This window comes from Aquarana catesbeiana, linkage group LG01, assembly GCF_042186555.1.
Source record: "Aquarana catesbeiana isolate 2022-GZ linkage group LG01, ASM4218655v1, whole genome shotgun sequence".
Lineage (NCBI taxonomy): Eukaryota > Metazoa > Chordata > Amphibia > Anura > Ranidae > Aquarana > Aquarana catesbeiana.
Window position 1 is genome coordinate 539,929,852 of NC_133324.1, and position 26,641 is coordinate 539,956,492.

At 42.2% G+C, this 26,641-nt stretch overlaps 1 protein-coding gene across 4 annotated transcripts in view; it reads right to left on the reverse strand.

Annotated features, from left to right (window-relative positions):
* Positions 1-26,641, reverse strand: part of SH3GL1 (SH3 domain containing GRB2 like 1, endophilin A2) — a 275,973-nt gene that overhangs the window by 24,370 nt on the left and 224,962 nt on the right. For 2 of the 4 annotated variants that reach the window (XM_073594953.1, XM_073594944.1), the window contains exon 8: positions 5,033-5,089. The exons of the other annotated variants lie outside the window; for them this stretch is intronic. In XM_073594953.1, coding sequence (XP_073451054.1) covers positions 5,033-5,089 — 57 coding nt within the window. The remainder of the gene's footprint in view (positions 1-5,032; positions 5,090-26,641) is intronic. 4 annotated transcript variants of the gene reach the window in all.

Sequence of the window (26,641 nt, forward strand, 5' to 3'; positions counted from 1 at the left end):
AATCTTGATTGTGGGGAAAAATGACAACTTCAAAAAACTCACCATGCATCTTTCTAAATACCTTGGAATGTCTTCTTTCCAAAAAAGGGGTCATTTGGGGGGTATTTGTACTTTTCTGGCATGTTAGGGTCTCAAGAAATGAGATAGGCTGCCAGTACTTCAGGTGTGATCAATTTTCAGATATTGGTACCATAGCTTGTGGACTCTATAACTTTCACAAAGACCAAATAATATACACCAATTTGTACTTATTTTTACCAAAGATATGTAGCAGTATAAATTTTGGCCAAAATTTATGAAGAAAATTTACTAATTTGCTAAATTTTATAACAGAAACAAAGAAAAATTCATTTTTTTTTTTTTTTTACAGAATTTTCAGTCTTTTTCTTTTATAGCGCAAAAAATAAAAAACCCAACGGTGATTAAAAACCACCAAAAGAAAGCTCTATTTGTGTGAAAAAAAGGACAAAACTTTCATATGGGTACAGTGTTGTACGACTGAGTAATTGTCATTCAAAATGTGAGAGCACCGAAAGCTGAAAATTGGTCTCTTTAGGGTTTAAGTGCCCAGTGGGTAAGTGGTTAAAACATGTTATACGACAGTGCTTGTCCTGTGTCATTTGGCCCCTTGTAACACTTAAAAAACCTGGCTGATCCTGCCAGTTTCTCCCCACCCCTCTGTAAACTGACCACGGTGTATCATGGCTGCTGAGCTCGCGTCACTGTGGTCAGTTTACGTGCCTCTGTTATCTGCTCTCCTATCTGCTCCTGTGCCCTCCTCCCCCCTCCCCTGTGTGTGTGTGAGCCGCCCCTCCCCCCCCTCCTGCTGCTCTCATAACACTAACCTGTATCACTATCAGCACTGCCTCCTATTGCAGTGTCCCCCTCTGTGAATGATTTATAAATATAAATGCTGTAAATACTTCATTTAAGAGCTAAAACTGTGATCACATGACCAGCCAGCTCTCTCCTCCTCTCCTACTCCCCTCCTCCTCCCCTCCAGACTGACATCAGCAAAGGTATCTCAGCCCCACCCGCTGCATCTCTCAGAGGAGAAAAGGAGAAAGCTGGCCAGTCATGTGATCGCAATCTTGGCTGTGAAATTAGGTATTTTCAGCATTTATTTTTTTTATAAATCACATACAGAGGGGCATACTACAATAGGAGGCAGTGCTGATGGTGTATACAGGTTAGAGTGGCTTAACAACCACTTTAAGTTAGACATTTCACGTTGGCATTTTGATTTATCGAATAATACAATAGTACCCCCCTTGTCAGGAGGGACAAAGCTGTCACCATCCCTCTTGGCTAGAAGGGATCCCCAAGGGGCAATTTTTAAGGCTCTGACAGAATTGCTCCCAGTTGGAAGAATTTATTGTCATTAAACAATTTTTTTTTAAGATAAAGGCTATTCTGGTAATGATCTGGATAATAATATCTCACAGGTGGCCTTTTCGGATAGGAATGATCCAGTAGTCCCTAGAATTAGGGATACAGATTCCTCCTCAACTTTTGAATGGTCCTTCTGTACCACTTACTCTAATCAACATCATTTTTCATCATTTTTCATAGACTTCAGGAAAAACATTGGGCAATCCTTAAAAATTACCCTATCCTGGGCCCAGTTTCACCTAAGGATCCTAAACTCAAATTCAAGAAGGCCTCTACCCGAAGACACCTCGTTGCACCGAATGTATTTGATAAACCTCTACGTCTGTCTTATTTTGGGGACATAAAATGTTTTTTTTGTGTCGCAGGTGTCCTGTATGCAAAACATGCAGAACCAAGGCATATTTCCAATCTACTGTAATTAACCGCAGCTATAACATTAACAACTTCATTACATGTATCACTAAGAACGTGGTTTACCTTTTGCAGTGTTCCTGCAACTTACAATATGTGGGCAGAACAAAGAGCACTACAAGTGAGGATTAGTGGACATCTGGCTAACATAAAAAAAGGGCTTTCTAAACATTTTTCCATCAAACACCGTAGGGATCCATCTTGCCTAAATTGGTCAGTATAGAGAGCTTTGTACCACACCGAAGGGGTAGTAACAATGTCCATCAGATCTCCAAGTGAGAAACTCATTGGATATTTTAACTTAGTTCTTATTCCCATCGACGGCTTAATGTCAAACTTAACATTAACTGCTTTATTAAGGACAGTACATTTTTTCCTTGGTACTTTCTCCTAATTGTTGCTGTTTTTTATACTATATACATTTTAACCTGTATTTTAGGTTTGTAATTGCACATTTTATTTTCATTATATTTTAATTTTGTAATCCATTTTTGTTCATTATGTACCAGTAACAGTTGTTATTTGAAGAGAATCTGTAGTTCGCCTCTAGATGGCGCTTCCCATCAAACTCCATTGTTATTTTTAGTTTTTTCATTTTTTAGTTTTTGATCTTTTTTTTCTCCTTTGTGATCACTTTGTAATGAGGTTCTAACCTCTTTTGACCACTATTGCATTCTATTGTCAGTTAATCAGAACTATAGGTGGCTTTTCTTTTTACTGTACAAATCCAGACCTCAGCAAAATGGTCACCGATTCCCGTTGGAATGTGTTGACATCTAGTGTCTGAGCTCCGGCAGTACGGCCACTGTATTTTTCTATATGGAAGCTGCTGGATGGGGAATGGCTTCTGGAGGCGACGTGAGGGCTGTACACACACACATTATATATATATATATATATATATATATATATATACATACATACATACATACACACTGTGGATTATCATCACTGCCATATCCCTGGATGATGTCCTATTTGACTAAACACATTGCGTGAAGCTACAGCAGTGACCTAATCACACCTGCCGGGGTGCTGATCATGCATATCTGTTTTACATGCAATGTTCTACTTGCCTTATGTGAGTAGTTTTATGTTTACACTATGGAGTTCCTCCTTTGCCTTTATCCTTTGTTGAGCTTCATCTGTGGACTACTCTGGTTATTTCAAATACTCCGTTCCGGAGTCCTAGATTGTGCCATCCATCCATTCATTCCAGTGGAGATTTCTACCATAAAATTGCAGCCAGACCTCCACCACTGAGGTCTTACCTGTTGGTAAGCGGCTTGTTAGTGGGGTGCGCACCTGGGTGTGAAGTGGTGTATATTCACACAGGATTACTGGATTTGGGCGTTACTACATTTAATGATGGACTGTTTGTACTGGGTATTCATTGATTGACTGTTTTGCACTGTGCACTTTTTCCTTTTGAATGGACTTTTTTGGATGCTTATGAATTAGCTTATTTGCACATCATGATGTAAAGCATATTTATTTAAGCACTGTATCTGTTTTCATTATTTGATTGATTTTTGATGCACTAGCACTTTTAACTTGATAGCGCAACACATTTCTATTAATAATGAGCAGATGTCCAGGATAAGGGAGGGAGAAAAGGTTAATATAAAAAAAAATCACTGCAGGCACACGGGAGATCAGATGTATAGGTGAGTTGGGGGAAGTGAAAGTATTAAAAAACTGCTCACTACATGTGAACAATGACATTCATTAGTTCATGCTCTCTCCCCTTCCTCCATTGTAAGAGGAGGGCCCATAGATTTAAAAACTACACGACTTACATAAAATGATCACTACATGGTACATAGCTGCTTGAAATAGCTCTGTAGATAAAGTCTGAAAAGAGCCAAACGAGAATGGGTCAGTTCAGACACCTGCAGCCCCAGGGCTAGTTCTGGAGTTACTTTTATAAAAAAAAAAAACAAACAAAAAAAAACATCAAAGAAGTAGATACGGCGGTAGTAAGATGGTTAACAGTTACCTGCAGGAAATAAAAAGGTATTTTACTTCAACATTATTGTTACCTTAAAGTGTTACTAAACCCAGGACCCTGCATTCACTATATCTAGTCTCCCCACAGTACACAGAAGATGAAAATGCAATTATTTTATTAAATATAAACTGCTAAATACCTTTTCTCATCAGCAGTATATAGCAGTCTTGTGACTTCTATCAGTGTCCAGGTGAGAACTGGGTAAAGCTTGTAGGAGGAGGAATTTTCATTCTCCTCTGGCTGTCCTATAAGGCTGCATGACCCCTGACTTTGTCTGGACGGTTCTTATTGGCCCTGTGCTGATCACATGCACGCCCCCCCCCAAAAAAAACCTCTCTAGCAATACACACCAAACTGAGCATGTGCAGAGTGCCTCCTAGGGCTCTGTAATATCAGCAGATGGATTGGGGACAGTAAAAGGAGAAGATCAGACAGGACAGGATCAAACAGCCCTTTTACACAATGCAGAGGATTAACCCATTAGATTCCACCGTGAGTAAAACCAGCATTGTTTACTGCATATACAGACTGATTTTACTGTTGTGGCTTTAATAACACTTTAAACATGTTTTAGGACTCACACGGCAGCTAAAAAAAAAAGAAAAAAAAAAAAAAAAAAAAAAAAAAAAAAAGAAGCTGTTTTTACAGGCATTTGAGCTTTAATTTCTCTGCCTAAAAGCTTGAAGAAGCTTGTACTTTTTTGTGCCCTTTGAGTGTTTAATGAGCTTCGAGCATAAGCGCTTTTTTCGCTTTTTCGCACTTGGGCGTCTTTTCTGCTCAAAAAATCTCCTCTCAAAAACGCAAGTTTGGTGGGGATTTTTTCTGCCTGTAAGAGCAAAAGCCATAGTGTGCATAGACACATTGGCTAACATGGAGGGGAGTTTCCAGGCAGAAAAAAATGAGAGAGAGAGAGAGATAGAGAGCGATCAAAAGCCTGTAGGAACATTATCTTTAAGATGCAGTGTGCTTGAGCCCTTAGGGTGTGTTCATTTTAATACAAACTGGTAAATCTGTAAGGGCATATGCCTGTGAATGTACAATGTATCAACAAATGGAAAACATGCAGCCCTGTGTTAATGGCAAATTCCCCAATAATATGAAACCTGACACTTTAAATATCATTGTTACAGGATTGTAAAATATGATACTAAAAATAAGAAATAGAGGGGACATAATACATGCATGACTACAGATTAACATTAGAAGACAATTACTTACTTGAACTGCGATTGCTTGATGTTTTGACTGTTTTCTCTGAGCGAAAAGAGGGCGAGGCTGTCAGAGAAACAATATATTGTTTTTTTTTAAATAAATAGAATATGACAATTTTAACTAGAGCTACGGGCCAAAAATGAAAATTCTAATTAGCAGAATAGGAATAGGTATAAAAACAATCTCCATACTAACTTATTTTCAAGGCTCATTTATCCATGGCAACTAAAATTATTAAAGAAATCTTGTCATATTAGAAATAACAGGATTTTTGACAAAGAATAAAATTAATTTCTTGGAGTACAGTATAGGGCACAGGATTTTTAGTCTATAACAGTAGGTTATCTGCATCTACTTTCAGTTGATTGGACACTGGGAAAAAAATAGCTGCAGGGACATCCCCTATATAACATAAAACCAGTGCCACGCTTAATAAAGTTAGTCCCAATTTGTGTAAATTAAATCCTTCTAATAGTGAAGAAAAATCAGTGAAGAAATTTGGCGATCAAATGACAATCTTGCAGTGGCGGCTGGTGTGCAAATTTTTTTTGGGGGGGCGCAAACAACAAAACTGAAAAATTCTGAAAAAAAAATAAAAAAAATAATTACAGCTTCATTGTGCCCAAACGCCGCCACTGTGCCCATCAATTGCTGCCTCTGTGCCCAACGCTGCCACTGTGCCCATCAATTGCTGCCACTGTGCCCATCAATTGCTGCCACTGTGCCATCAATTGCTGCCACTGTGCCATCAATTGCTGCCACTGTGCCATCAATTGCTGCCACTGTGCCATCAATTGCTGCCACTGTGCCATCAATTGCTGCCACTGTGCCATCAAATGCTGCCACTGTGCCCAAACGCTGCCACAGTGCCAAACGCTGCCACTATGCCATAAAATGCTGCCACTGGGGGGTGGCAGCAGCGCCCATGGATAGATTCATGCAATGCATAAATCTATCTATAGGTTATAGAAGTGGTGGCTGGAGAGAGGGGGCGGTGCCCGTGAGCCCTTATGGACGCACTGCCACTGCAACCTTGCATATTCTGGACACTCCAAAAACACCACAGTGAACCACCACCTGTAAATAATAAATAGCCTTACCAGAATGGGATTACTTCCTGATAAAAAGAAAGTCAATATACAGTTTATATAGCAAGGCTCATCGTTGAAACTTCATAGCCTTCCGCAAGTGTGGATCTTAACCAGGTACCCTCCAAAACTATGACCTGTAAATTCTTTCTCCTATGTAACTCTGCTCACTTCTAGCTAGCCACTGGTTTGAAGCAAGCAATTGGGGGATCATAAAGTACAGATGACGTGTGTCCTGTACATTACTCCAGGAAATGGAGTTTACTAGTAAGTCAAAAACCCTGTTTTTTTAGACAGTAGAGGACACAGAATCTTTAGTTTTTAACTATGGAGTATCTAAAAGCGATCCAACTGAGGGCAGGCTGCACAGAAAACAACATCGGCAGGCTCACGTAACAAATGGATCAAGATATGCTTAACAAACAGAGCAGCTTGCAGAATCTTACACCCGAAGCAGGCATCAGAGGAGGCCTGACTGTCTTAAAGTATATTAACACCCTCACCATGTGAAAACAACCAATTCAGTTTAAAATAGAAATGAAAGGCAAAACATTTGTCTGTGCTCTCATGCATAGGGCGGTCAGTTTTTTTTTATAAAAAAGCAGAGGGACTGACAGGAACACCAGGTATTTAACACAAAAAGAATACTTTTTCATACAAGTACATGGTACAGCAGGAACATATCAGGCATATGAAATGTTGGGTTTACATAATTTTTAAAACGTGGTCAAAAGACTTGCCTTGCAAATCTGAGGAACAGATGCCCAATACTGAAAAGCCCTTGAAGCACTATCAGATCTGCTAGAATGCACCTTAAAAGGAAAGGGAGAAATCCTATAACTTTAGGCCATAGGCTTTAATGATGACTTGTACATTCCACCAAGCAACGGTAGAGTGAGAAACAGAAATCCCCTGGAAAGCACAGAAGGAACGTGATTTTTTAAGAAGCTGTAGCAAAAGAGATAGGCTCTCACATTGCATACCATGTCAAAGCAGGGGAGAAAAATTTCCTTGGGATGTTTTCTAGCAGGACACAGAGGGAAAAAATATCCTGGCTGTAGCGGAAGGAGAAAACATGCTTAGGGAGAAGAGAGGCTCTAAGCCTCAGGACAACCTTGTTTTAACACTAGGAATGGCTCTTACATGATCAGTCCTTGGGCCAGAAGGTCCAGATGGGCCCACAGTCTGTAAGGAGTTCAAGTACCACATTCTCCTGAGCCAATTTAGTGCGATGAGAATCACCAGAATGCCCTCCATTTCAATCCTGCAGTGCAAATGAGGTGAAAGCTGGAGAGGCAGAAAGATATAGACCCGAGAGTCCATAAACCTGACTAAACTGTTGTTGAAACTGGATGCCAGATGATCCAACAAGTCAAAGGTTTTGGAATATTTTTGGATGGACAGCCTATTCCCCCAGATTCAGAAAATGACTGGAAATTTTTCATGCCTGGGATGTGGATAGCAGAAGAGGCAGTTTTTCCCAAGTGAGGATCAAGTCTTAATCCCTTTGAGTGCTGTGACTTCTGGTAACTCCCTAATAGTTGATGTAGGCTACAGCTGTCGCCCTGACTGAAATCAGGTCGGGCAATTTTTGTGCAGGAGCAGTCCAGCATTGATGGGACAACTGAATCACCCTATGTTTCAGGATGTTGGAGATCTGCACTGAGAGGGCATCTAGGACTCTTTATTCCACCTCCTTATTCAGAAAAGACTGCTGGCAACACCATTCTGAGGGCAGACTTTTGCAGTATTCCTTATGGACAGTATCTTAGGATTAAGCGTAACTGCTTGAATGAGCAAGATTTTGAGAGAGAGGCTGCAGCATTGAGGGACAGCCTGTTAATACAGGGTTATAGTAAAAAACCCTTCAAAAGGGGCCTACTAAACAGCCTGTGGAAGGCCACAATCTGAACTGTTGTTTAGAGGTAAAGATAAGGAGAAAACAGTAGATACAGTCAAGTTTATAACAACATATGTATCATCACCAACAGGTTAGAGGTGCCCTGGAAAAGTTCTGGTGCCTATTTAGTACAGATGAAGTGGTAGGTAAATATGTTAAAACCATACCCAGAGGTAGAAAAAAACTAGGTATAAACTGGAGTATAAATCTCAAGTAACCTAAAACAGCGTACTATAAAAGGGCAAAGCATCAGAGACAAAGCCAAAATAAAATGTAATCTTTCTTTTACAAATATTAAAATTAATATAAAAATCAACATCATACTGCAAACATGTAAGGGAAATTATACCTTCTGAGTAACTATATGAAGCGCTGTGATAATACATACAATCACATATACAGAGGTCAACACATTTCGCCAAATATTTGGCTTCTTCAGGACTGGACAAGAAGAAAGGAAGCTACATAGAACAATTCATATATTAGTACATAATATGACAGGTCAATCTTAAAGTGTTACTAAACCCCCAACAGTAAAACCTGTCTGTATATGCTGTAAAGCACGCTGGTTATACTCACTGTGGAACCTAAGGGGTTAATCATGTGCATTGTGTAAAAAGGCTGTTTGATCCTGTATGCAGATCCTCCTCTTCTTTCACTGACTCCAAAACAGGTCTGGATAAGACAGTTACTGGAGTCAGGCTGCACATGCTCAGTTTGGTGTGTATTGCTAGAGTTTTTTTTTCTTGGGAGAGTGCATGTGATCAGCACTGTCCAGACAGAGGGTCAGGGATCCTGGTTCCTGATAGGACAGCCAGTGCAGTGTAAAAACTCCTCCTACAAGCTTTAACCAGGCACTGATAGAAGTCACAAGACTGCTATATACTGCTGATGAGAAAAGATATTTGGCAGTTTATATTTACTAAAATGAATGCATTTCCATGTTCTGTGGGAGAGCAGCTATAGTAAATGCAGGGTCCTGGTTTTAGTAACACTTTAAATATCAACAACAAGATTTATATGTATATATCTAAATCTGCATACTCCTACTGGTGGATATGATGGCAGAAAGTTCGCCCATCAATGCCTGGGGCAAGGGCCCCTTCCAATCCACCAGAATCTTCTCCTAGGGGTACATGGCAATATGGGGCATTCCATTTTTGTGACTGGATTTTTATTAACCAATCATTCTACCTTCCTAATGGTCGCCTTCACCAAATTAAACATCTTGTAGACTGCTTCACAACAGGTATAGTGTATATTGCGCATAGCTTTTTACATTAGCAAAACTAAATGCCAATTTTGGTACAGAATTAAAGATCATGTTTACTATGTTAAGAACAACAAATTATCCACACATATTAGGTAGACACAGTGCCTTAATGCATTAACATGATACTAGTGTTATTAAATTTGCTGCTCTTGAACACATTATTGAAAGATCCAGGGGACACTGGAATGAAATCATCTTATAACATGAGACTAGGTGGATTTCTAATTTTAAGGCTACCTCTCCACCTGGCCTCAACGATGCCCTCAGCTTTAAGCCTTTCCTGTAGGTTGGATCTATGTGTATGTCTCTTCCTTCTTTTGCCCATGTAGTTCAGCCTGTCTTGTCTTTTCAGTTTTTTCTCATTTGGTTGATTTTACAGATGCCATATTACATTATTGGTAATATGAATAACTAAGATTCAAGTCATATTTGGCGATATTCCCTTTAATCACTGTGCATATTTGTGTTATCCATTTATCTGCATGCCCCCGTTGGTGTTTCTGGTCGTGTTTGTCTGTCCCGTTTCCAGCGTTGGATGGGCATATGTGCCCTGTACATGCCCCCAAGTCATATGCAGGGGGCAGGTTGTTGATGTGCCCCTCGGCACCTTTCACCATCTGTTTGGTGTCTCCCCCCATCGCTTCAGCACGTCCACTGGGGACATAGGTGGGACAGTTTCCATGGATGCACCTAGCCGCACTGGCAACTCCTGCCCAAGCTATACTTGTGTTTACGGTAGCACCAGTGTATACCTGAATACAGCAGCGCGCAGTCAGTCATGTCTATGGGACAGTGTATACTGCACCTGGGCAGGTGAACTGCACTGCCATTTACAGTCATGGCTGCAAGCTCTGTTCCAAGAATGGGCCCATATTTAGGGTGCAACATGGTGAGCAGCTGCCTGCTCTCCCCCCCCCCCCCCCGACAGCGGGCCGGGAATCTTCCCTCACGGGGCTCTGCCCACACAGCCACCTCATTCATTCACAGAGCTCTGTGAATTAATGAACTACAAGTCAGCGGCAAAGGCTTATAGTGGTCAATGAATTACCAGGGTGCTGATGACCACTCTAGGTAGTTCATTATTCTTCCTGAGAACAAAAGGAAAGCAAAAGGAGGAGAGAGAAGCGCCAAGCCAACCCTTTAAACAACTTAGGAATTTATTCAGTATATAAGTATAAAACACTAAAAACTTGCGTGAAAAACGTTAGAGCACTTGCAGAATGCTAGAGCGGGTGGGAGCTTCCACGTGCAGTGTCACAGGAGCACCTTCATGTATAAGATGCATGCCTTCTCATTTAAATTTTAAACTTTAATCTTTTTCATCAGATGGTTTAGCGCTGAACATTATACCAATATTGTGCATGTGTTTCCTCCTAATGTCATTAATCTTCCTGTCATTCAGTAAATGCCTGACTGTATCTGAGGTACAAGCAGACAGCTACAAAGACAGGCTGCTGGAGCCTCACATTAATACTGCGGCTGGAATTGTTCGCAGACCAGCTGCAAGTGAAGATACTGGTTAATAGGCATAGCAATACCAGTCGATGCCAGTTTGAAGCTGCAAAAGCAAACAAAATTATTGGATGTATAAAAAAAAAAAAAAAAAATAGAGAGTCTATATAAAAAGGAGGTGAGCATATAGGAAATGGTTGAGTGGCAGGCAATAGATATTTTTTTGGAAAATGGTTATTTGGAACATGAATAGTACTATGCATGTGGTTTCCTGGAATGTAAGAGGGATGGGGGAGGTCACTAAGCAGAATGCTTCACTTACTAAAACAATACCAGCCTTTTATAATTTGTTTGCTAAAGACACAAGATATAGTTCCTTGAAAAAGTATTCATAACCCTTGAAATTTTCCACATTTTGTCATGTTACAAACAAAAACGTAAATGTATTTTTTGGGATTTTATGTGATAGACCAGCACTAAGTGGCACATAATTGTGAAGTGAAAGGAAAATGATAAATGGTTTTTAAAACTATTTACAAATAAATATGTGAAAAGTGTGGCGTGCATTTGTATTCCGCCCCCTGAGTCAATACTTTGAAGAACCAGCTTTCACTGCAATTACAGCTGCAAGTCTTTTTTTTGGGGATGTCTCTACCAGCTTTGCACATCTAGAAAGTGAAACTGTTGCCCATTGTTCTTTGTAAAATAGCTCAATCTCTGTCAGATTGGATGGAGAGCATCAGCGAACAGCAATTTTCAAGTCTTGCCACAGATTCTCAATTGGATTTAGGTCTGGACTTTGACTGGGCCATTCGAACACATGAATATGCTTTGATCTCAACCATTCAATTGCAGCTCTGGTTGTGTTTTTTTGGGTCGTTGTCCTGCTGGAAGGTGAACCTCTGCCCCAGTCTGAAGTCTTTTGCAGGTTTTCTTCTAAGATTGCCCTGTATTTGGCTCCATCCATCTTCCCATCAACTCTGACCAGCTTCCCTGTCCCTGCTGAATAAAAGCATCCCCACAACATGATTCTTTGATCACCATGTTTCACGGTGGGGATGGTGTGTCCAGGGTGATGTGCAGTGTTAGTTTTCTGCCACACATAGCATTTTGCTTTTAGGACAAAAAGCTCAATTTTGGTCTCATCTGACCAGAGCACCTTCTTCCACATGTTTACTTTGTCCCCCACATGACTTCTCGCAAACTGCAAATGGGACTTCTTATGGCTTTCTTTCAACAATCATATAGCAGTGCAGCGCTTAGTAGAACATGTACAATACACATAAAAATAAAACATATGAGGCAAAGTCCAAAATGTCCGGGGAGATGAATGACTGCCCACTTGCAGGAAAGAAATTCCTCAGATGGTAAGGAAGGGTGCAGTGATAAGATAAACTTTAGCATTCGTGTATCAACACCACTGTTTTCCACCACCAAGAGTCTAGGCCGCTCACCTCATCGAGTGGACCCTCTGCGTTAACAGAAAGGTCACTCAAGCTTTCCCTTCCTCAGGGTTATTAGGAGGATGAAGGTCCACTTGCAGCTGAGGAAGTCCATACAGACGATACGCGTGCGAGGGGCTTCGTGACGTCAATGCAGCCACCCATCTGGTTCTATTTGTATATGCTTTGTACTCCTGCACTGGGAAACAGTGCTACCCTTGTGAGTAATATTCTTTTATTCAATAAATTTTATACTTTTCGTATGGAGAGCACTATGTCCTGTTATTTTGTTTTTAACATGATATACACCTGCCGATGAGATTGACTTTTGGACACTGCAAGTGGACCTTCAGCCTCCTAATAACCCTGTGGAAGGGAAAGCTTGAGTGACCTTTCTGTTAACGCAGAGGGTCCACTCGATGAGGTGAGCGGCCTAGACTCTTGGTGGTGGAACACAGTGGTGTTGATACACGAATGCTAAAGTTTATCTTATCACTGCACCCTTCCTTACCATCTGAGGAATTTCTTTCCTGCAATTGGGCAGTCATTCATCTCCCCGGACATTTTGGACTTTGCCTCATATGTTTTATTTTTATGTGTATTTGTTGTACATGTTCTACTAAGCGCTGCAGTGCTATATTTTGTGAGTCATTTTTAAGGTTTTCTATATTGGTCTTCAGTGTTCAGCTGCTGGGTGTATATTAGTTTGGTTTTGCGCTGTCTGTTTTTTTATTTTGTGTTTCTTTCAACAATGGCTTTTTTCTTGCCACTCCTCCATTAAGGCCAGATTTGTGGAGTGCACGACTAAAAGTTATCCTGTGGACAGATTCTCCCACCTGAACTGTGGATCTCTGCAGCTCCTCCAGAGTTACAACGGGCCTCTTGGCTGCTTCTCTATTTAATGCTCTCTTTGCCTGGCCTGTCAGTTTAGGTGGACGCCCATGTCTTGGTAGATTTGCAGTTGTGCCATACTGATGTTCAAAGCTTCAGATATTTTTTTATAACCTAACACTGCTTTAAACTTCTCCACAACTTTATCCCTGACCTGTCTGGTGTGTTCCTTGGCCTTCATGATGCTGTTTGTTCACTAAGGTTCTCTAACAAACCTCTGATGCTTCACAGGACAGCTGTATTTATACTGGGATTAAATTACACACAGGTGGACTCTATTTACTAATTAGGTGACTTCTGAAGGCAATTGGTTCCACTAGACTTTAGTTAGGCTGAATACAAATGCACGCCACACTTTTCAGCATTTATAATTTTCCTTCCACTTCACAATTATGTGCCACTTTGTGTTGGTCTATCACATAAAATAACAATAAAAAAATAAATTACATTTTTGGCTGTAACATGACAAAATGTGGAAAATTTCAAGGGGTGTGTTTTACATGGCACTGTATGCCAGACGAAGTGAAGCATCTACAAAGATTTATAGACACTCCGAGTATACATTTTTAGTATTCTTCATATCCATATGGTGTTAACATACTTACCTATAGGGTACTAAATATATATTTACGTATATTTACTATATTGCACCAAGTGTAGAATTAATATTATTTATATAACGCCACCATATTCAAGTGAAGTGATAAAATTATTTTCCAAAATTTATCTCAGGACAGCTGTCAGGTCACCTGTGTCCAGGTGACAAATGCACATCTCACTGTTGTTAGGAGAGCACCACTGAGGTTGTGGACCCTACGACTGATGCGGATGGAGCTCTGGGTGGTTCAGGAAAGCAGCTCCACCTGAACACTGACACGGACCAAGCAGGGAGCTAGAGCGCAAGATTCCCTAGGGTGAGGATACCAGCAGGTATTCACCAGAGCCTTTAGTGGTGAGGATGGATTTGGCGGCAGCTGACTCCAGGTCATGGCCCCCGGGGTCTCTCAGCTCATGCTCACGGAGTGGATCTGCTGAACAGAGTGGAAGCAGCAATTTAGGGTTAAACACAGGATAGCCAGAAGAACCAGCCAAGGTCAGGGCAACTAGCAGGCAGGGATAGTCAGGAAGGCACACCAAGTCGGGGTTACTAGCAGACAGGAATGGTCAGAGGGACATGCCAAGGTCAGTACACAGAAGTCAGAGATAACATACAGCAGGACGCCACACCAGAAGCCTAAACACAAGTGTTGCTCGGGCAAAGATGGCTTGCAGTGCACGGAGTTAAATAGTGTTTCCTAGCTTCCTTCGAAGCTGTGCAGCCTGGAATGCTCTCAAAAAGCGAGCCTTTGCGCAGTCTACCTATTAGGACCTCCGGTCTCTTCTTTTTCTTAAAACAAAGCAGGAACTGGCGTGAGCTCCTCGCACAGTGTATGAATATTCGAAAAAAAACAGGCACATTACTGGCCCGGGCTCTACGTGGGTACTGAAATAGAACTTTTATTCCTTCAATTACGGCCTCTACAGGGCAGAGGTTGGCCTCTGCAATGGCAGCAGAATTTTGTATCTTTTATCAGGGACTTTACAATCCCAGCCACTCTTCCGTAGCAGATCCCCCCACGACTGCATTATCAACAATTTATTCTTACATAGTCTCCTCGTGTATGCCATCTCTTCCTTCTGAGTTGAGGAAGGAGTTGGAGGAACCTGTTACAGTGGAGGAACTGGGGGTGGCCTTGGCTAATTCTAAACCGAAGAAGTCTCCACACTTAGTGTCTGCACTCAATTCTCTCACGGATGGACAATCTATGCCTATAGATACTTTACGAGCCTACCTCTCTTTGATCCCCAAAGAGAAGAAGGACCTCTCTCAGTGTGGAAGCCATCGTCTCATAGCCCTCTTAAATACCGACCTTAGACTATTTGCAAAAAACCTGGCAAACAAGCTGCTTCTCCACATCCCTCACTTAATTCACCAAGATCAGGCAGGATTTGTACCCCTACGGGAGCCCCGAGAAAACACCGTCCGGGTTGTAAACATGATTCATGTTGCCAGAACTGCCAGTCACCCCCTTATTTTACTGTCTACAGATGTGGAGAAGGCCTTTGACCGGGTGAGCTGGCAGTTCATGGGTGCCACATTGGAACATATTGGGCTGGAGTCTTCCATGAGGAGCTGGATTTCCTCTCTCTATTCACAACCCTCGGCTGCTGTCAAGGTCAATGAAACCCGTTTAGATTTCTTAATGATCATGAATGGGATGCGACAGGGCTGACCCCCTATCGCCTTTAATCTTTATCCTCTCTTTGGAGCCTTTTTTGTGTACAGTCCGGACAGACCCTGGAATTATGGGCTACCGGAAGACTTCTGGGGTTCACAAGGTGGCCGCCTTCGTCGACAATCTGATTTTCTTTTTGACCGACCCACTGGTGTCACTACCACAGTTGTTACAATCAATGTGGACATTTGGCACAATGTCAAACTTCCAAATCAACCTGTTCTCTGTCCTTCCCATCCTGCTAGACCAGGCCACGGTTGATAGGCTCAGTCCCTCCTCCTCTCTCTGATGGGCGACCAATGCCATCCAAAATTTGGAGTTAACATTACCTCAGACGCTGCAGCCTTATTTGCAGCAAATTTTGATCCACTACTTCTCAGAGTGAGGGCCGATTTACTACACTGGCACCTGCTTACCTTGACCTGGTTCGGTCGCTGTAGTGCCCTTAAGATGACTTTACTACCTAGGATCCTGTAACTTGATGCAGGCGCTCCCTATTCATCTGCCTGCCTCTTTTTTCAAGCGCATAACCTCCGTTTCGAGTTTGTATGGTTTCACCGCGCATTCAGTTCCAGCTTCCTCATCTCTCTAAAAGGCGGGAATGGAATTACCTGACGTTCGGGCCTATTATAGGGTGACTCATCTCACAAGGCTAGTAGACTGGTATTGTCATGCTGAGGTTAAGCACTGGGTGGCCATGGAGTTGGAGGATTCAGGGGATAAGGCAAAAACCTCGCCGCTGCCAAAGACTCTCAGTGCTCATCCCACTTTGGGAAGCTCTACAAGTATCTAGGGTAGCATTCCGTGGAACGTTGATCTCCCCTCTGTCTTTCCCTATGATCCCTATTTTAGGCAAGTTGGAATTTGAGCCTGGTCTTTAGAACCCCCAGCTTCTTTGGTTGATGGCTGGCGGGCGTACTCATCTCTGGGATTTCTTGGGGTCAGACGGTAAACTTTCCTCTGCTGCACTCGCCTCTACTGCAGACCCTCCCTTAGATTTCTGGAATGGTTTCCAACTTTGGCATTTTCTCCGTCAATGCTCTCGTATCCCTGGTATCTCTTGTCAGCTCACTGAGCTGGAATGCATGTGCCACAAGAGGGAACCGATTCAGCACAGCCTCTCCATCATCTATGCCGTCTTGACTAGACCGGCAGCTGACTTTTCTCCTACCTTCCTCTTGCAAAGGGAATCCGACCTATGAAATTTACTGACTCTCAAAAATAAAATCCTCCATTTTGCACAGAAATATTCCATAGCTACAAAGGTACAAGAAATTAGCTATAAGATTCTGACAAGGTGGTACAGGGTACCCACGACATTACACTGTATTTTTCCACAAACGTCTGGTACATGTTGGCGCTGCAACGTTGGGCAAGGTACCATGTTGCACATTTTCTTGGACTGCCCGAAAATTAAATCATTTTGGCAAGAGGTGGCTAGCACTATTAAAGCATTTGACTAATGTTGGTCTAGTGGACAATCCTGCGGCATGCCTGCTGCACCTCACGCAGCGACCAATCAAAAAATATAAGACCTCTCTTACCATCCAGCTCTTAAATGTGGCCAAGGTGTGCATCCCCTTGTGCTGGAGGTTTGTGTGCACCAGCCCACGAGGTCTCTTTGGTTCTCTAAAATCAATGAACGCAAGGACGTGGAGGACCATACGCCTACCTTCCGCAATTGGGAGGAGTCCTTCCCTGACACATGGAGAATGTGGCAACACTTCGTTTTCACTGAGGCCTACCTGCAGGTGGTCTCACAACATGGCCGATTTCTCTAGGACTGTTGCTAGGCTCTGGGTGAGAGAATCCGTCTCTCTGTATCTCTTGGCTCTCGAAGTCCTTGTCTTTTGTCCCCTTTTTTCTCTTTGTATGTGTTTTCTTGTCTTTGTTCCCATCTCTTTTTTCCATCCCTTTATCCTTCCCGCTGCTCTCTCCCCTTGTGTGTACACATTCAGCTCGGAAGCCCCTTCCTTGTAGTTTCCTTGCTGTTCATATGTATTTGATTATATACGATAGAATCTGTCTTATCAAGTTACACTGGCCGCCAGGGGATTCCTTTTGACCCCAGCACCTCTCATTCTTTATCCCACTGGGTTGCATTATTATGTTAGGGCTTTTATATGGACTTGGAAAATTGGGGATAATTACTATTACCCCCTCCCAGTTAAGACTATTTAGCATGCCATGTAACTTAATTGCCATATTGTGTATGCTTTGGATCTGTTGAGTTGTCTTTGAAGCTAATGCGGATATTTATAATTTGTTTTTAGCACAGGTATGTCATTGTTTCTAGCCTTAACTATACCTTACCTTGTATAATGCAACGGTTGGTTAAATAAAGGAATTACCGGTACAAAAAAAAAAAAATAGTGTTTCCTGTTAGAGTCTCGGGTGGAGCCATGTTGAGAAAAGATTACTTAACACGCAGGTGTGGGAGCGTGGTCCCTAAGCTGATACACAGACCAGAGAGGTAATCAGACAGACGGGGCATAAAACATTACTGCAGATTCATGACAACAGCAAAATTAGTTTCTTATTTTAAACAATTTCAAACAATGTTACAATGTCTTTAGTGGATATATATATTCTCCTTCTGGGGTGCAGTCTTTTGCTGTCTTTCTCCTTTTGGAAAGCTACTGCAGGAGCTTGGATTAATGATTGAATGGTGTATCATGCACCCTAGAGAAAAACTATTCTTGTTTCTCTAAAACACATACAACTTTGTCACAGTTGGTTCTCCAAAAATTAGCCCATTAATTCATCAGATTGAGTATATGACTATGGGAATTTCTGGTCATTCTTCATTACAGTTATAAGGTAATAGAGATACCCATTGGATATTACATTTCTTATTAGTTAAGATTGTTCTTGTGATCCTCTTCTATTTATTTTTACCTTAAAGCAGTATTATACCTAAACACAAACCCTTATTATATTGCAGCTTACCAATTCTTAGATGTAACGACTGCATTCGTTTTCTTGTTTAGGCTTTCTCTCTGCTATTTTCACCTGGTGATCCAGTCAGTAAGTCTGTTGTTTTTCAAAAGAATAATCTCTAGCAGATGTATCAGTTACAGGGATGAAACAAACCATTTACCACTGACAGGAGTGCTTACAATGATCAACTTTTATTTATGTAAAACCTATCTCTCAAAAGGTGAAAAACTGTTGCTGTAACTGCTTATAAAGCGTTAGCTGGAGTTTCGCTTCAATTTGTTAGCGTATTTAAATCTGCTAGAACATTTAACACTGTCCCCCCATCAGACTGACAATGCTGCTGTCCAAATTAGCCCCCTATGCTCCTTCATCCAGAGTGGGTGCACGCTAATACAGAAGGTGTGTTGCTGGCCAGAGGGAAAAGAGCCTAAAAATGGAAAACAAATCCAGATATGTCCTATGGACCAATGAGAAATGCAGTCTAGTTACCTTTGACTTTTTTCCTCCCCCTTTTGGTTGTTCCCCCCGTTTTTCTTCTGTATGTCCCTTATATTTATTTTGGCTACGTCTCTATTGACTATTGCTGGGTTGTTGAAAACAAGCCTCCCTATGTCTTTTCTCTTGGTGACAGTGGATTGTGACTTGGCATATGTTGTGTTTGTGGTGCAGTGTTTGGCTGGTAAATCTGCTGAGCATGGAGGTGGGGGCGTGCTTTGTTGTGTGCTTCCTGGTGGCATTTGATGGTACATACATACGAGCCGTTTGCTGTTCTCGCGTGCGTTCCGGGGTGGAACGCGCTTCCAGTTTGGCGGCCATCTTTGATGTTGTGGTCTTGTGTCATTTCCACCTTTTCGATCTGACAGCCATTTTGGATGACGCGCTGCTGCATCATCAGCAGCCTCAGGGACGCCGATTGTCCCATGCCCCAACCGGCCATCTTAACTATGCAGCGTACCGGCCTCTCTCGCGGCCATGAGGAGGGATGGCGCATCAGGCTAGTAAGCCTTATCAATATAGAACACGTTATTGGCCATGCCAATAGAAAGAGGGCCTACCAAACCCCTTATCAGCCAGCCCCTTTAGAGGACTGGCAGTGATGGGGAAGCATCTGGGAGATTGGGTCCTTGGAAGACCTAGGCACCCCTATGGACATCCCATACCCGATGGATCACCAGCATAGGGCCTTTTTTTTTTTTTTACATATCCATCTTTGAACCTCTCCTCTTCTGTTACTCTGTCGATGATTTATACATCTTCTGGTAAGCGTTTATATATGACAGATGTTGGTTATTTTACCTTATTTTTCGTTTGAATTGGAGATATCACTATCCCCTACTGTTAAGGGATACTTTGGAGTAACTACTTCTGTACTCTTAACAAGTGAAGGTCAGTAGAGCTTATTTGAGTTGTGTATTTATATTTTGGTTATTTTACTACTATATACCGGTTTACATTTTTGATACATGAGATCATATATATATGTCCACCTCTAGTTGTAAAGTTTGTGATCATGTGTTTTTTCTAGTACAGCTTGAGTGTTTCTTGGGGGTGTTGCACGGTCTGCTCCATTTCTATGGGTTGGTTTTCCAGTTTTGAGTTCCTGCTCACTTGTCTCTCCATAGCCTGAATGGATATGCTGGGCCCATAAGGTATTGCATATACCACTCTGTGGTGGTTTCCCCCCCCACCCCTCCCCTTTTTCCATGGGATAGGGGGTTCATTTAAAAAGAAGAAAAGCGTGGGTAAGCTCTACAAAGACTCTGACTGCTACCTTTTTCTTGATTTTATGTATGGGGGTTTTCACACTACCCACCTGATGTAACATGTCTCTTTAATGTGTTGTAAAATGCTATGACTTTTTAAACGTTTTGTATATTTGATGACATTAGATATACCAGAAGGTCGTCGCTAAATGCCCATTTTCCTTTCCTAGTCTGACTGACTACAATTGCTGGTTTGATGACCTCTTGGTATAAAGCTGGTTTAGCCTTTTAGACACGCCCCTTTTGCGTTACTAAGGATTTTTTTCTCCTGCTGGAGCAAACGCCGTCATGCTTCATAGGGGTTTTATTGCGTTCCCCTGGATCAACTGTGGTTACTGGATTGTGCATATGGAGGTTTTCTATACATTTTTCTATTTGTTGAACAAGAGGGACTTGTGTCTTTCCAACCTAACTATGCAACTACCAGTTTTGGAGTTAGAAATTGAGGCTATAGATTCTCCCTTTACTTTGGAAGGAGCTGGGAACAGTGTTGGAGACATTACCTAATGTTAAGGTCCTTGTAGGGGATGGTCTTCCAGGCAAAGTATGTAAGACATATAAAGAATTTATTTTGCCATCACTATTAGATACCATAAATGCATCTTATGAGCTCAGCTTATTATCAGCCTCTATGTATCAGGTGATGTTGGTGGCTATATTAAAACCAGATAAAAAAGTGACACATCCAGATTTGTATCCCCCCGATTTAGTTGCTTACAGTAGATGTTAAATGTTGGCAAATTGTTGAGTTGTGATAGTACATACAATAACATTTTAACCAAATGGGCTTTATTCCTAATAAATCTACAGCCTTCCGAGCGCAAGTAATGTACTTATTTAGAGATGTCTCTGGATTTGTTTATCCTTGCTATTCACATTAACAACTTTTATTGTAATGTACCAAATGCCCCATGTAGGCCTTGGGCATGATCGTTATTTAATGTTATCTGTATCCAGTCAGATTGGCAACTTCTGTTGAACCAGTCATTTTTTTATTTTTGTCCGTTGTGGATATTGCCTTGCAAAAATAAAATACAATTTGGAAAAAAACAAAACATCTAAAGCCTTTATTATTCAGCAACTAAAGCCTTTGATTTGTTACTCTTATTTGTGGGTCGTAATAAAAAAAAAAAAATTTAGTTCAGAGTTCAAATTTTAGATCAGGATCTTTGTATGAGAATTAAAATAAATGTTTGCCTCCTGTTATCAAGGATGCCCTTAATTCATATTCTTACTTGCAATAGCTATTGAGCCAGTGTCAACAATGATCAGCCATTCATCGGACACCAATGGCTTTAGCCTTTTTGCTACCAGAGCCATTTTTTCACATGTTAAAATGCACATTTTATATCTTAAGATTAACCATTAACCATATACATCGTCAAAATGGCACAGGCAGGCAGAATAAAGTACCTGTGCGTTACTCCCCTCCCGCGGGCAGGGGGCACGACCGTGCCCCCAACCCGAGGCGGTCAGCATCGTTCCAGGATCGATCCGTCCTGAGGAGGAGGCCACTGATTCATTGCCAACACCTCACTATCGTTCCTGACAAATGGGAAGCTTTCTCTGCTTCTGAAACTGTAAACAGAAGCAGAGGAAGTGATGTCATCTTACCTCGTGGAGCCTTTTCGTTCCAGAGCCCGAGGAGAGAAGACATTACAGTGAGTTGCACAAACAGCACACTAACACCAGTACACATAGGCACACAAATCACCCCCCCAATCACCCCCTGTAACAGTGACACCAATAACAGTTTTCATTTTTTTACTGATCACTGCATTGGTGTCATTTTGTGACTGTTATAAGTGTTAGGGCAATTAGTGGTAGGCCCCTTTAGGTCTAGGGTACCCCTCTAATAAAGTTTTAACCCCTTGATCGCCCCCCTGTTAACCCTTTCATGCCGTCGCCAATGTCACTAATCGATCATTTTTCTGATCGCCGTATTGGTGTCACGGGTGACGCTAGTTAACCTGTTAGTTATTTAGGTTCACCGCCAGCTTTTTATAGCGTCAGGTACTCCCATATACTACCTAATAAAGGTTTTAACACCCTGATTGCCCCCTAGTTAACCCTTTGACCCCGTCACCAGTGATCACGGTATAAGTGTCATGGATGACGCTAGTTAGCTATTTAGGTACACCGTCAGGTTTTTATAGCCTCAGGTACCCCATATATTACCAAAAAAAGGTTTTAACCCCCTGATTGCCCCCTAGTTAACCCTTTCACCCCTGTCACCAGTGATCACCGTATAAGTGTTACGGGTGATGCTGGTTTGTTTGTTTTTTATAGCGTCAGGGCACCCGCCGTTTATTACTCAATAAAGGTTTAACCCCCTGATCGCCCGGCGGGTGATATCAGTCAGGTTTTAGGGTGAGTTAGGGTCTGCGTCGCCCCAGGCAGCGTCAGATTAGTGCCAGTACCGCTAACACCCACGCACGCAGAATACACCTCCCTTAGTGGTATAGTGTCTGAATGGATCAATATCTGATCAGATCTATACTAGCGTCCCCAGCAGTTTAGGGTTCCCAAAAACGCAGTGTTAGCGGGATCAGCCCAGATACCTGCTAGCACCTGCGTTTTGCCACTCCGCCCATCCCACCCAAGTGCAGTATCGATCGATCACTGTCACTTACAAAAGACTAAACACATAACTGCAGCGTTCGTAGAGTCAGGCCTGATCGCTAACAGTTTTTTTTGGTAGCATTTGATACAGTTGCTGACAGCCTAGGAGCTTTTTTTCCTGTGAATCTTACTACTGTACCAGTAAATTTAGAGCCCAAAATGGCAAATCGAAGGTACAGTAGTGAAGAGGCCTACACGTTTCTGAGCATGACAGATAGTTAAGAGGAAGTCACTCATCTGTCAGATTCAGGCTCAGAATACGATCCTGTAGACGACATTGGCTCCATGACAGATAGCTCTGATGACGGAGTTGTAGCCCTGCCAAGGTCAGGTGTACCTGACCCCGTTCTTCTTCTGCTGTTGTTGAGGTACAAGAACCGCAGGGCTCTCGTATGGAGCAGAGAAGTACTAGTGCAGCTCATCCTTCTGGTAAACTGGCAAGCACCAGCAGCCTAGTACACCCTGGTCGTACATCCAGCACTGCAGTATTACGTGGTGACGTGGCGAGTCCCATAAGTGCAGTTCAAGCTGGAGAGGTGGCAAGCACAAGTAGTGTCCCGCCGCCACCAAGAAGACAAAGAAAGGACCGTTGTGCCCATAGTGTCCTTCCTGCAGAATTTGCCAATCCTAATTGGGAACCCACCACTTCTGCAGCACCCGTACTTCCCCCATTCACTAGCCAACATGGAATTCAGGTGGAAACAGTTGATTTTACGTCACTTGATTTTTATTTGCTGTTTTTCACGGAACATCTCTATAGATCAATTGTGGACCAAGGTAATTTGTATGATGGTCAATTCATCGCCGCTAATCCCCATCCACCCTTGCCAGAGATCGGAAACCAATTACGGTTTCCAAATTTAAGACCTTTCTGGGCCTATCCCTCAACAAGGGCATAGTTAAAATGAGTATGTTGCGGTCATATTGGTCCATTGACTCAATTTACCATATGCCCCTGTTCTCTGCCTCCATGACCAGGGCACGATACGAGAAGATCTTGCGGTTCATGCACTTCAATGACAATGAACTCTGTCGTCCTCCTGGAAACCCTGGATACGATCGGCTCTAAAAAATTCGGCCCCTCGCAAACCACTTAAACTAAGGTTTTGCAGCCTTGTTTACTTCCGATCAAGTTGTCTGCGTTGATGAGTCCCTGATTAAATTTTCTGGCCGCTTGTCTTTCAAACAGTATCTTCCCAGCAAACGTGCCAGATATGGGGTCAAGATGTATAAGCTCTGTGACAGGGCAACAGGCTATACATATAGTTTGATGGTTTACGAGGGAAGAGATAGTCACATAGAGCCTGGAGAACTGCCCGGATTACATAGGGAGCACTGGCAAGATTGTGTGGGACTTGGTGTCACCTTTATTCAGAAAGGGGTACCATTTGTATGTGGACAATTATTACACGAGCGTGCCACTTTTTAGTCACTTGTTTGATCATCAGATTGGCGGATGTGGCACCGTGCTATCGAATCGCCGGGGCTTACCCCAGAGGCTTGTAGATTCCCCTCTTAGGCTGGGGGAGAGAGCCTGCTTGAAGTGTAATAACTTGCTTCTGTTCTCCCTTCACACAGACACAACGGTCCAAATTCCTACAGTGACTGGTGTTGTGGAGAAACCCGTCTGTGCCCACGAATATAACCAAAATATGGGAGGGGTAGAACTCGACGACCAGTTTTGGCCCTGTACCTAGTTGCCCGTAAGAAAAAAAGTGTCTGTATACTTATTTCAATTGGCTTTGCTGAACGCTCATGTGCTATACAGAGCTTCAGGATGGACTAGATCCTTCCTTAAATTCCAGGAAGAGATCGTCAGAGCCCTTCTGTTTCCAGACGTTGCTTTACCTCACCATCCCAATCCAAATGCAGTAAGCCGGCTGCATGAGAGGCATTTTCCGTAAGTCCTCCCTAGTACCCCTACCCAACGAGCCCCCCCAAAGAAGATGTCGTGTCTGTAGCAAGCACGGATATAGGCGTGACACCCGCTATTATTGTCCCTCCTGTCCTGACAATCCTGGTCTTTGCATTGGTGAATGTTTTGAACGCTACCATACACTAGTGGAGTTTTAGCGTAGGGTACAGCACTGCACAGAATAGGACACAGGGTCACAGGGTCTCCCAAGATGCCATCGCATTTTGAGGCCCGAACCTGGAACCGAACTGTTACAGTTACAAATAAAAGTGTAAAAAATAAATATAAAATAAAAAAAACAAAAATAGTCGTTTTATTGCTCTCTCTCTCTATTGTTCTGCTCTTTTTTACTGTATTCTATTCTGCAATGTTTTATTTTTTATAATATTTTATCATGTTTGCTTTTCAGGTATGTAATTTTTTTTATACTTTACTGTTTACTGTGTTTTATTGTTAACCATTTTTTTGTTTTCAGGTATGCCATTCAACTGCACCGCCGATTTATTTATCTTGACAGCAACAGCGTTTGCTCCCACGATACATAAAGCCGCGACTCCAGTGCTGTAGGAGGTGATTTCACCACCACAGTTAAAAAAAGAGCATATATGCCGAAGCATGGGGGAAGCAGGGGTGGAGGAGCGATTTGCTTCTAACCTTTGGGGCGGAAGCCCCCATGCTTCGGCATATACAGTGGGGACAGAAAGTATTCAGAAACCCTTACATTTTTAACTTTTTGTTATATTGCAGCCATTTGCTAAAATCATTTAAGTTCATTTTTTTCTTCATTAATGTACACACAGCACCCCATATTGACAGAAAAACACAGAATTGTTGACATTTTTGCAGATTTATTAAAAAAGAAAGACTGAAATATCACATGGTCCTAAGTATTCAGACCCTTTGCTGAATATTAAACTCAGGTGCTGTCCATTTCTTGTGATCATCCTTGAGATGGTTCTACACCTTCATTTGAGTCCAGCTGTGTTTGATTATACTGATTGGACTTGATTAGGAAAGCCACACACCTGTCTATATAAGACCTTACAGCTCACAGTGCATGTCAGAGCAAATGAGAATCAGGAGGTCAAAGGAACTGCCTGAAGAGCTCAGAGACAGAATTGTAGCAAGGCACAGATCTGGCCAAGGTTACAAAAAAATTCTGCTGCACTTAAGGTTCCTAAGAGCACAATGGCCTCCATAATCCTTAAATGGAAGACGTTTGGGATGACCAGAACCCTTCCTAGAGCTGGCCGTCTGGCCAAACTGAGCTATCGGGGGAAAGAGCCTTGGTGAGAGAGGTAAAAAAGAACCCAAAGATCACTGTGGATGAGCTCAAGAGATGCAGTCGGGAGATGGGAGAAAGTTGTAGAAAGTCAACCATCACTGCAACCCTCCACCAATCGGGGCTTTATGGCAGAGTGGCCCGACGGAAGCCTCTCCTCAGTGCAAAACACATGAAAGCCCGCATGGAGTTTGCTAAAAAAACACCTGAAGGATTCCAAGATGGTGAGAAACAAGATTCTTTGGTCTGATGAGACCAAGATAGAATTTTTTGGCCTTAATTCTAAGCGGTATGTGTGGAGAAAACCAGGCACTACTCATCACCTGTCCAATACAGTCCCAACAGTGAAGCATTGAAGACCTAAAAATGGCTGTCCACCAACCTTTACCATCCAACCTGACAGAACTGGAGAGGATCTGCAAGGAGGAATGGCAGAGGATCCCCAAATCCAGGTGTGAAAAACTTGTTGCATCTTTCCCAAAAAGTCTCATGGCTGTATTAGATCAAAAGGGTGCTTCTACTAAATACTGAGGAAAGGGTCTCAATACTTAGGACCATGTGATATTTCAGTTTTTCTTTTTTAATGAATCTGCAAAAATGTCAACAATTCTATGTTTTTCTGTCAATATGGGGTGCTGTGTGTACATTAATGAGGAAAAAAATGCACTTAAATGATTTTAGCAAATGGCTGCAATATAACAAAGAGTGAAAAATTTAATGGGGTCTGAATACTTTCCGTCCCCACTGTATATATATTTTAGGCACAGATTG